Below are 12,765 nucleotides of genomic sequence, written 5' to 3'. Positions count from 1 at the left end.
TCTGAATCCGGCGCACACCTGTAGTTTCGAGAAGTCAAACAATAAGGCGAAAGTCGAGGAACAAATAACAATATATTCTGGGTGAATTATTTTCCATTTGGCCCGTCATTCTTGTGAGCGGGGTTGCCGAGACCTCAGACTGAACATTCTCAGTGTATTATCCTGGAAATGTAGCGAAATAATATAGAGGATGGTAAAAAGTAACACACAAAATTTATATAATAAATAATATATTTCAAACCCCTTCATCAGTATCTTTTGATTCGATTGCAAATAATAGTATTATACCCCATATATACCATTTTCATTTGACATAATCACTTAAGATTTTTCCATGAGATGTTCGAAGGAAACATTCATGGAATTTTTTTTACCAACTAAAATTAATCTGGTGGGAATCTGGCCGAATTCCTTGTTTCAAAATTTTTCTTTTTTCGTGAAAATTTCTCGATTCGCTTTGCTGTTTGCATTCCCTAAATTTCTTTATATCACAGTTTGAGCACCAGTGGATCAAATAGTGGAACTGCGGAATAATTCGACTGAATATGTTCGTAGAGACTCCCATTTAATCGTGAATGAGGTATTTTTGGGGTGCAGAAGGTGTCGCATAAGTAGGCTTTTATTTGTTTACCTTCCTCCCAAAGAACATCTTTCGACGAAAACAGATTCGTGGAAATGAATGTCACTTTACGGGAGTGAGAAGGAACAGGAACTTTCGAAGAATACAGAACGGTTGGTCTTTTTATTTCATGGAAATTGCGTAACTGGAAATGAAATTGGATAGAAGCTTGCTGGAGATTTCCTGTCAATTTTCTCGTGGAAGTGCAGTCGTGTCGTAAATGTTCCATTACTCATACAAGCCAATAAAAATCCTTCGATATATAGGCAAACAGCAAATGATGCTGATTATGTAACAAGTTTTTGCCGTTGATGATTTCATTGAGTTTTCGAACAAAGCAATAATAATAGTATTATAGATAAAATGACATTCTGCAAAAATAAAGAATTGTTCTTGAAGGAATATATGCAAGTCAAAAATAATTTACGTTTATATAAACTCTTACACCCTGTGGAGAAATATACATATGAAACTTATGGAGTTACCTGAATCATGGTTGGTTGAAATATCTTTATTTTAAGGTCAAACGGTATAAAATTGCCCTCTGATTTCCTTTTCTCATAGTCGTAAAAATGAATTATTTTATACATCCTTACTAATAAAAAACGTTCTGAAATAAATTGAAATAATTCTTGACCAGTCATCTTTTTTCAATTCTTCCATCTTATACTTTCCCCAAGGTCAAAAGCTCCCGTTCTTGTAGAAAAAATAGAATACTGGCTCGAATACTCTGCAAACTGAAACCGTAAATGTGCAAAACTCGGAAGCCATAAAAAAGAGGAATTTATCAAACAGCTCGAGTGACTCGACTCCCCAAACTTAACGCCGTTTCACTTTGACGTTCATATTCTTCATAATTATGGGCTGCAATTACTTAGTTTTTATTGCTGGAAAAACAGAGCTCTGTGATAAAAACTGAATTTTGTTGTCGAGAATACAATCGAGGGATTTGATAATTCTTTTTTCGCGTCTCTATTGGATTTCTGAACAATCTGAATGATGATCATTGACATATAAAGAGCGCTTATTGATGATTTATTACGAAAACAATCGTATTTCAATGACAGGTTTCACAAAATTCTGATTGCCGATCAACAATCTGACTCGATATGCAGAACGATACATCACTGAAACTTTTTTATTCCTGAATATACAGAGTGAGTAAGAAGTACTGCAAAAATTTTGTGAATAGTAGGACAGTAAACCCCTTCGTTCGGATCTTATCTCACATTTAAAATTAACTGTATAAAGGTGGAAGGGCGGATTCATGGGGAGGATTATCTTAGGCGATTACCCCCTCACGAAAGATAGCTATATTCGCCCTAGATACTTGATATATCTTCACTCTTTTGTGGTTGAATAATAAGAAGAAATCACGATACTGAAGGATCCTTTTTTTCAGTTCAGACGCCGGAGGTGAAACCATGTCACATAAAGAAAGAGAAATTGGAACAGGGACTTCTCGGCAGCTCTGAGATACCCAAGGAAATCGTGGATTTCAATCATATGAACGGTTTGCCAATCGATTGTCTGTGGATTATCGAAGTCAAAGAAAACTGGAAGGTGAGTCATAATTTATTTTCAATACTGAGGGAGAATCAAAAGGTTAAGCATTATCACCTAAGTTTTATACAATGTATTCAAAAATTAATTCACCTCAAATCGAGGTTACCTCCAAACCTGTGAATTCGAGATGGAAATTTCTCTGTCTAGTATGGCTGGAACTATAACCATTTCAGAGATTTTTGTGCAGTCATACGTATTTTACGTTTAAACTTGCTTTCAAAATAATAAGAAATAAATGAGTTATTTACCTACCTTTACCTAAGGTGAATTTTGGTGCTGTAACCACAGCTTACTACGGTTATGGTTTAGTGTGACGTCATAGTTATATACTGATGACATTTGTTGTCAGTTCTGTCTGATTTGTTCTATGGATTTTCAAATGGAATAATAATTAATAAATGAAATGCAGAGGAATACTAGAACACATATCAAAGTATTGTCCAACCAGGAGGAGAGGCTAAATACTTTTATGGAAAGTACCAATTAACAGACTCAGTTTATCCCTGCATTGGTTTGGTTTATGTCTCCATATCGATGAACATCTGACCATCTGAATGATATGAACCGAGACATGGAATATAAATTCAAATATACACATATTTTTCACCAGTTGGGAACTTAAGGTTAAGCAGTAACCCTACTCAAGAGGAAGGTTCGTGGTTAACTTTGTGTGACGTCGTTGAAACGTCATAGTTACATTGTTATCATCGCCAAAATGTGGTTACTCTCTTCTTCTCTTCTTCTATTTCTTGGTAATCACATCACCCCGGCTAGGAGCCCCTCTAAACCAGGATGACGGTAATCTGGGCTCAGCACAATTAGGCTATGTACCCAATAACAGATCGGTTCAGATCTTGGTCGTTGTATTCTTGGGGTCCCGAGGAACTGCAGGAGGCTTGGTAGAACCAATCCCCAAAAATAGTCTTTAACAGTGATCAATAATCACAAAGTAGCAGCACAATCACATAACCATACACGAAATTTACATCAAATTACTTTCTAGTTTTATCTAAGTCGTTGATTTAAAATATTATTTTCAAATATTTCTAATTTTTGGAGCTCCAAAATGGGACGTGTGGGAAAGTGCCCATCACGCCGTGACGACCATTTTGGAACTCCAAAAAATGTGGTTACCCAAGTTACTACAACTAAACCACAGTTTAAAACTAGCGCCAAAATTTGCCTCTTGAGGTTTAGCAGATTCTGTGGGCAGGAGGAGGAAGAAACTCCGAATCACAAGATGACCGAACGCCTGGCCATGTATAGCCCGTCAAAAATTCTTTAAACCATCCTAGATACCGGAGTCTATTAGATCTCTAAAACTGAAGGGCGATAACCTCACTGATGGAGGCACAATAGAATTGATGTCGCAGTGCAATTCAATTATTTTTAAAATCTATACAGGGTGAGTCTTTTACTCGTAAAAATATTTTCACAGTGGATACTTGAGGTCAAAAGAAACACTTTTTGTTTATACCATTTTTGTCGATTCGGCCCTGATAAAAAGATATAGCCATTTTAAATTTTAATAATGATATTTTTTATGTTTGAACATCAAATTACACGAAAACGCCGCATCATACGAGAAAATATGAAGAATACTTTTAATTTACAAAAAATATTCATAAGATAGCGTCCAATTTAGTTTCAAGAGTTGGGTTCTTTGATTTTTTTGGTATTTTTATAGTATGTAATGGTCATAATGAGAAACCTGGAAGACGTGGGTGATATCTTGTATTCGAAAAAGATTCATCAAATAAATAAAAAACTATATTCCGAAATTTATTTCATTCGATGAAACCGTTTGTGAGATAGAACTACAAATAACATTTTTTATGGTTTTTCATTAGCCTGTATCTTTTAAACCGAGTCTATTCGGGGAAAAATGGTAAAGGAAAAAAGTCTTTTTTTTACCTAAAGAATCTACTGTTGAAATATTTGTACGAGTCAAAAACACAACCGCTAAACAGTCTAAACAATCCACATCAACATTTTATGTGAAATTAAAAATGTTAGCATGCCATAGGAAAAAAACTCATGTCTACCTCCGGTATAACCGAAAATGATAAAGGAAATATTTCAGATTTCCTTGGCATCCCGGAAATGCCAAATAAAAATGATTTCATAAAAATATCTTGATTAGAGCTCTCCGTATAATGTTGGATGGGCTCCGAAAAGAATGACCCCGTATATTAAATCTCGATTGTCAAGAGAAGCAATGCACATACATTGGTCAAAGCAAAGAAACACTGTGGAACTACAAATGGACTAAAGATGAAACAAACAAATAAATAGTCTATATCTGAATTCATAACAGTAAACATTTATTCCTTCTAGACGTTCTAAAAGGGCGAATAAAGAAAATACCCTTCCTCGAGTGCATCTTCATTCACGAAATACATCAGTGCCAGATTGCATAATATTTTTGTGAATTTTCATCTATACCAGTAATTTCAATAAAAGCGTCACGTATTCGCAGCGGAAATGATATGTAAATCGCTGGTATTCTACATTTTTCCGGGACATTTTCCCTGTTTGTTTACATTTTCCAGGTTTACGGTCGGTCTTCATTGCATAAATAAGAATTGATATTTCGCTTTCGGAAAAAGAATAGGAGAGGGAGAAAGAAACTAGATAGATTGAATCAGTAACAAATTAGCGGACATTTATTTACGTCCGCTTAATGAATATAAATCCGCCCGCTGGGCAAACCCAAGGTGTATACCATTACGTCGAGGTCCTGGAATTATAGGTATTTTATCAACGGAGTACAAGAGATTTCCAGGAGTTTTTCACGGAAGAAGTGATACTTTATCTTGACTTTCGAACAGATTAGGCGCTGGGGAATCGGCGAGGAATCTTAATTGAGGTTGAATTCGAGAAAATTTCCACGGAATCAGCTGCACTTTTCGTGATATATTTTGTTCCTGGTCATTAAGTGCAGTTAGCGGATCTCTTTGAATTCTGCATGGAATTGTGCCCAAAGAAACTACTTTTATGATACACCTGGAGTACACTTTTCTTCCTTCTGTTACATCCATATACAAAAAGTGAGAAAAAAGTAAAGATATTTCATTTAGGAAGTTTTTAATTATTTACTTAGAACAATTACTCGAGTTTAGTAGTTTTACCACATTATTTTCAAACTGAATCTTGTTCAACGCAGCTAGTGTTTAGTTTAAGTGCCTTCAGGTGTCTATTATCAAAACAGAGAATACCATAGGTGTTTTTTTTCATTAGGCCAGTTCATTTATGTTTGTTTATTTATGTATTTGTGTACTCTCTTACCTTTATGTTCACATGTTGGTTTCTGAGACTTCAGACACCCGAGAATTTGAGGAAACTTTAGGAGGATTTATTCATTTAATAACACAAATCATACCCACCACTTGAATCGACTGCCTATTGGAAAGTTGAACTTTTATAATCTGTCTTTTAAATTTTGCATTGAACAGAGCACACACAGGCTGAGGCGTAATGAATGGATAATATATGGTACATTCGGGTAGAGGACTTTGTGACACTTCAGAAAAATTAGTGTTATGTTCAGTAAAAGTCCCTCGGTTTGCGAGCTATTCGAAATTTTCAAAAATTAAAAAAATAACATCTTTTTCGGTGGAAAGACTATAAATGATATAATTTTTTGATCTGTTTTTTTGAATAGTATTCCTGGATGCGCTAACAGATGTGATTCATGATTTTTTGGGTGCATTTATAGTTTTTTTTTTGTAAACAAAGATCTAACTCAAATTTCCAGTTTTGCATTTCAACCTTAATACGTGTTGTCTGAAAAAATATGGTTAGCTGAATGCCAAAGTCAGAAAAAACATGCTGAGATTCCTAAATGTTATAAATCACTGTATTCCCAGAATTCAATACCTTCTACAATGAGTCAAGGTCTTGATTTGTGAACCTTTTTAAAATTTTTAGTAACTGAAATGAGGCATGCAAGTAATTTGAAGCAATCATTTATTGAAAGGTGAAGAGCATGTATTAAAGCTCATGGTTGCCACTTTGAATACTTTTTGTGAAATTTGATTGAATAAAATCATACTCATTTTTCAATTGTTATTTTTTCCCGTTTCATAACTCTAGAGTTATAAAATCTATATTCTTGAGATAATTTCAAGTTTTGAAGTTTATTTCCGCATTTTTGTAAGAAAAATAGCTCATGAATAATTTTTATAGGAATTTTTAATGGAACGATATTTCAAAATTGTAATTTTTTCTCGTTTTCCTTCATTATTAAGCTCACAGTTATGAAATCAATGCTTTTAAGTGCATTTCAAGTAATGAAGTGAATTTAAGAAATTTTGTAATAAAGAGGACTTTTTCGCCATCTGTATGAGGCATTACGGGAAAAAGACTACCAGGATGTGTTGCCGGAACACTTGGACGATAAGGAAAAGATACAAATATTACACTAGTTTTCACTTTCGTCGAAAAGATGGCAGCACTTAACGAACGTCTTTTTTCAATTTCACCAGGATATGAATTGTAGCCAATGCCGAGACTTTTCGAGAAATTTTTTTATGTGGAAATTCATAGACGAAATAATTGCACATCGGAAAGTTAATAACATTAATGAATATTTGTTCTTCAATGAAAAAAATTTTTTTTTCCGTGTGAAGACAAAAAAATTTCTGAATTTCCGAGGTGACCAACTGATTGAGTTCAATTATAATGAACACTCCATATAAATTAGTGCTTTATGCCGTAAGATATTCATTTTCTCTTTTTGAACTCAACACTAAAACGCTGTTGACCCCTCTTAAGAAAAAGTGGTAAAAATAAATTCCTATCACAAATGATTGAAGACATTTTTTTTTCATTACAAAATTACTTGAGTTCACTTCATTACTTGAAATTAACTTGAAAATACTGATTTCATATCTGTGGAGTTCAATCATGAAATTTACTGAAACGAAAGAAAATAACGATTTAACGTAGGTATGATTTTACTGAATTGAATTTTGTAAAATACTCCACTATTCCCAAAAAAACTATTGGCCAAAAGACGGAAATCTTTTGCCGGCCTTCATTCACACTCTGAACAATAAAAGAGTATTGAAAAAAGGTACCTACCTTGCATTAGAGGCATACAGAATAAGGACCATACTTTGCATCTTGGGGTGAAAATCCACCATCATCAAAGTAATGTCGAAGCTGACACTTCATTTGCTGCTCAGTTTATTATTCAACTAAAAGAATTTTATCACAGTCAATGATATTAAAATCCGCCATATTTTTTCACATCTCGCAGCATCTCCAAAGGCACTAAATACGAACTAAAGCCTTCACACTCGAGACCAAGCTCCGTAAGTGCAGCACTACTACTAGCACCATTAGACTAGTAGTGGATGAGCTGAACTAGTCTCCAATTCAAACTAAACATTAGTCTATAAAGAGAAAAGGAGAATTCAGCTCGATTTTTCGTACACTACAATGTCTCTGAAGCCTCGCAAAACAAACTGCTGACAAAATAGGCCAAATATTATTTTCCTCTTTGTGTCTTATCCAGTTCCCCATTACGAATTACTGAAACAATCGTCTTTTGTGCAACTCCGTTGCAATTTTGCATGAACCAGTGAATAACGGTTTGCTTTAGAAATTCGCTGTTTTAATAAACGTCGGGATAGTGTAATTTGTAACCGAATGCAATCTGTTCCTTCACACCAGTACCGAGACTAACACAAGTATGTCTCACTGCAAGCTAACTATATGGCAGTTTCGAAATGGAAAACTTAATTCAGCAAAAGCAGGAAAATTAAAGCTAGGTTAATTCGATTTATGTCGGGACGAATCAACAAAACCCTGTTGGAACTTTTAGAGTTCGCGAGCAACTCGTTAATTAGCTGTCCGGGTGAAAAAGATAAATGGGACTGATTCCAGATACGACCGATTTTTATTAATTTCAGCCAAGAACGGAACTTTACTGACGACTGGGCTCAAAACAATTTGTGTATTATTCTTTTGAAATTCATCATACGGTCGTTTTTCGAATGTGCTATGAAAATAATGAATTGCAACGAAGAGGATGGCTAGATTAGCAGATTTTCAGTATCAGAGTCGAACGACGAATACCTATCTAATACTGAAAACAGAATCACACGATTTTCACATATATAAGTTATTCACTCACGAGACATGTTTCGCTATCACAGCGTTTTTAAGTGGGTGGACCTAAACTGTGTGTCATATTAGTGAAAATCATATAATTTAGTTTTCCGCCGACCTCTTGATAATAGCACTGTTTAACGTACACGAAATTAGCTGTTAATAAACCCTTTTATTGATTAATTTCCTATTAATGCATTATTGTCATGGGTAATCGAACATAGAAGCATTCAGCAGCTTCCCAAATAATTATTTCATTTTCCTGAAGCATTGATTTTTGTAGTACATAGCGGGTGAATTGAGAAGAGATGAATTGTGGAGGTTGCAGAAAAATTATGATGGTAAGAGAGTAATCAATATATCTACGTACTACAACTCCAGCTTCCACCAGCCCCACACATTCTTTAACAGATATAATAGGGACTGATATCAATGTGATTTACTCAAAATGTCACAACTCGAAAATGCCCTCTATGGACTTCTCGAATTGTTCGATCGGCCGCATAAATATCAACATTCCGATATGAGTATAGAAAATTTATAAGGTGTCAAATTTGACTAGGTATCGATAGAAAATTTTTGCAATCAAGATTTCACATTAAATTCGAAATGTGGTCGAAGGAAAAATCTTGTAATCAACTCGTTTATTAATTGAGCGATTAATGATCTCGAACATTAACGTTTATCTCAATCATTAATCGCTTTCATTAATAACCTTGTTGATTAAATAACTATTTCAGTTCAAATATGGATTTTCTTCAAGTCATCCATTCATTCATTGCTGTATCCCGTTACCGAAAATAAACCTACAAAAAGATTTAAAAAAAAATCGGTGCTATCAAACCCTAATTTCTTAGGGCTAATTGCGACTGTGTGCCCTCCTGTGACTGAAGAGACCCAGCTGCGATCTACATATCCTTCCACACTCCGGGCATGGATAGTCACCAACCAGATCTGGCCGCCGCTGTATTCTTTTCGAGTCTCCATTAAGGCTGATTCATGCTAGACCGTGTCGGAGCCGGGCCGGGACCGACTCCGGGCCGTTGCAATGGATCGCCACTCTGAAAACACGGGCACGGCACGTGTCCCAACCGGTGTAGCGTGGATGGGTCAATTGAAATTGCTCATATAATTATTTTACCGTGTCCCGTCCGTGTCCCGGTTCGGACCCGACACGGTCTAGCATGAATCAGCCTCTATAACTGACCAAAGACCTCCACTGTGATCTATCTAATGCTAGTTGTTCTCAGTTATGATTGGCATCAACTGATTTTAGGGATTGATGCAGAATATCCTTGAACCGCCTCCTGGTTTTCGAGCTCCCTTTATGAATTCGCCATACAGAGCTATTTTGGGAAGGGTTGTGTCTTGCATCCTCAGAATGTGGCCGCTCCATCTGAGTCGGGCCCTTGTTACTTGAGCCTCAATTGTACAACTCGCGCGTTGCAAGACTTCTGCATTTGAAACTTTGTGGAACCACCTGATGTGCATTATTTGTCTTAGATGACGTTGTTGTGTTTGTTCAAGCTGTTCAATATGTCTCCTGTAGGGTGTCCAGCTTTCGCTTCCATAAAGAAGCGTTGGAAGGACTGCTTTGTAAACAGTTGTCTTGGTCTTCAGATTGAGGTCGTAAATTTTGAAATATTCTTAGTTTCCAGAATGCGCGTGATGCCGAATTGATACGATTGTAGGTATATTTCTGTATCTTCAAGTATCGGCCACATCAATGCAATAAATACTTTTCCAAATCTGTTCAGAGTCCGCAAACCAGAATGTTTCCAATGTTATAAGTTCAATCTTTAGTAATTTTGGGATGATTGTATAGTCTGTATGCCATTCATCTCCTACTGGGAATCATGTTATTATTTCAGTTCGTTTAGTTTAATTATGGATTTTCATCAATTTAATATTCAAGTCACTCATTCAATGCAACATTACTGAATCAGCAGAGCATGCCTTGATGAAGGGAACGTCTCTCGAGAACATAAATTATTTCCAACATGAAGTATAAATATGGAAGTCATCGAGAACTACAAGCATAAAAAACAGGCACCATTATGGTACCTGTCCACCTGCGACAAAATAGTCTCGAGAGCAGTCTCACACACTCTCCGACACAAGTAATACCAGTCTCCGAGACTAAACGTGTCTCAAGTGCTCAAATGAACAACGCCCTGAGATTGATCTCAAAACTTTCTCTCGAGATTTTATTTCAGGTGGACACTTACCATAAGACCCACATATCAGATGCCTACTTCAGTTATTGGCGAAACGTTGTGATACCTATACATAAAAAACTACCAGTAAAAAAACGAGAAACTGCTAATATTCACATAGTACCAGACCGTGAAATCCTTCATCTGCACCAATTTCATATTCTAAATTATTGGTTCTACAGAGTAACTCACCCTTCCACCTCAACCTACTATTTTCTTGTTTCATACAAGAATCGTTGATAGCTGATTTGATGGCGATTTCTGTACTGCAAAATTGCTAGTTTTCACAATGAACTAAAAATATTTTCAGACCTCTGCTAGGCAATACCATACTACTTTCTTATTTCAGATGGCACACCATTTGCATCTTTATAGCTGATTTGAAATTGGCCACAATTTGATTTGATGGCAATTTTAAATTATTTTCTCATTTCAAATGGCATAACCATTATATCTTTGCATCGTAACATAACTGATTTGATGATATTTCAAATCAACTATCCAAAGATGCAGAGATATACTGGGTGAGCCATTTGAAATGAGAAAGTAATAGGCTTTTGCCTTGCAGTTTTTAGTTCGCAACATGCAAATTCTCAGCAGTTGTGATTAGTTTTCCATCGCTGTGAATCACTCCGTATATTTCCATGCGTATTCATAAATCTATATAGAATACACACTGAAATTAATATATTTCAGGTGTATACCCGCTCAAGGCAACTCTGACCTAACTGAATAGCTGAAAGGAGATCTGAATTCTCCAGAGTCTACCCAATATTCATTAATCTGCAGGGTTTTTTACTAAAACACCTTAACCAAGGGAGATATTGCAGACGGGTACAAATGACTGCAAACTATTCCGAGTAATTTCTAGTTTTACTCGGTCCAAAACGGAATGTGGGGATAAATCACTTCGGAATAAGTCAAATCATTCATGAAAGTGATCTTCTCAAGATAGCAGGAAACTGAATCATACTAAATAATACATACAACAAAATCTATTGTTTAATCATCTATCCTTTATTCCACATAACATGGAATAAGGTATAGTTTCCATCATAGACTTATGTTTATGGTTTCCATCAACAGTTTCAGTGTAAGATTTTTTTATTCGCACATCATCAGTATTATACAGGATGACTGGTGATGTATGGAAAAACGACAGTTGAATGTCTGCAAAGAGGCGTTTCCAATCGATTCTTCCCAAGAAATGTTTCGAAAGAGTACAAAAAATTAAAACAATATTTCTAAAAAAGCACATTTTCTATGCCCATTATACTTTTTTACCTTTGATTTCATACGCGACCAGAAAGTCTTAAATATTGTGTGTTAATTTCAGGTTCACCTCCAGTTCGAAGAGTTCAAGCTGGAAGTCCCGAATAACTGCGAAGAGAATTTCATCCAGATTTTTCACGATAAGACAGATATGAGTTCGAAAGAGAAGACTTTCTGCGGATCCATGGCGGATCCTGTCATGTCCAAGAACAACGTCATGATTGTTCGTTTTTATAATGAGTTACCAACCAACAAAACCATGTTCGCTGCCAATTTCACTGCTTTCAGGGAGAACGCGAAAAATTCTCGTGAGTATTTTATTTGCAATCACAAAATTTTTTTATTGAGGTTTCTGGTGATATTTTGATGGAGAGAACGGGGGTGGGAAAAATGAATAATGTTTTTCATTCACGATCGATGCATAACGTAATTATGATCTATCCGTTTCCCTAAGTATTATACATCTATGAGTTTCTGAATATGTATACGGGGTGAGTCTTTAACTCGTACAAGTAATTTAACAGTAAATTCTGGAGGTCAAAAGAAATTTTTTTTTCCTTTACCATTTTTTTATGAATCGGCTTGGTTTAAAAGATACAGGCTGTTGATAAACCATTAAAAATGTTAGTTTTAGTTCTCTCCCACAAAAGGTTTTATCGAATGAAAAGAATTTCGGAATATGGTTGTCCATTTATTTCATGAATCTTTTTTGAACACAAGATATCACCCACGTCTTCCAGTTTTCTCATTATGACGATTCCGTACCATAAAAATACCAAAAATTCAATAAATTCAATAAAAGTATTCTTCATATTTTCTCGTATAATGTGCCGTTTTAGAGTAATTTGATGTTCAAAAATCAAAAAGTATCTGTGAAATTTGTATTTTGGCCAAATACAACTCTGTTTAAAAAATCTGCAGATGTGTAGTGTCACTGATTCAGCTGGTTATTCTGATAACTATAACAGATAGATA

The 12,765-nt window shown here is 35.4% G+C and overlaps 1 protein-coding gene across 4 annotated transcripts in view; it reads left to right on the top strand.

Annotated features, from left to right (window-relative positions):
* Positions 1-12,765, top strand: part of LOC123306299 (neuropilin and tolloid-like protein 2) — a 414,806-nt gene that overhangs the window by 358,251 nt on the left and 43,790 nt on the right. For all 4 annotated transcript variants that reach the window (XM_044888227.1, XM_044888225.1, XM_044888226.1 and 1 more), the window contains 2 exons: positions 2,022-2,182; positions 11,855-12,098. In XM_044888227.1, the coding sequence (XP_044744162.1) occupies positions 2,022-2,182; positions 11,855-12,098 (405 nt within the window). The remainder of the gene's footprint in view (positions 1-2,021; positions 2,183-11,854; positions 12,099-12,765) is intronic.

The sequence above is a fragment of the Coccinella septempunctata genome, chromosome 2 (assembly GCF_907165205.1).
Source record: "Coccinella septempunctata chromosome 2, icCocSept1.1, whole genome shotgun sequence".
NCBI lineage: Eukaryota > Metazoa > Arthropoda > Insecta > Coleoptera > Coccinellidae > Coccinella > Coccinella septempunctata.
The sequence above is the reverse complement of the archived record's forward strand: the minus strand, read 5'-3'. Positions and strand labels throughout refer to the sequence as shown.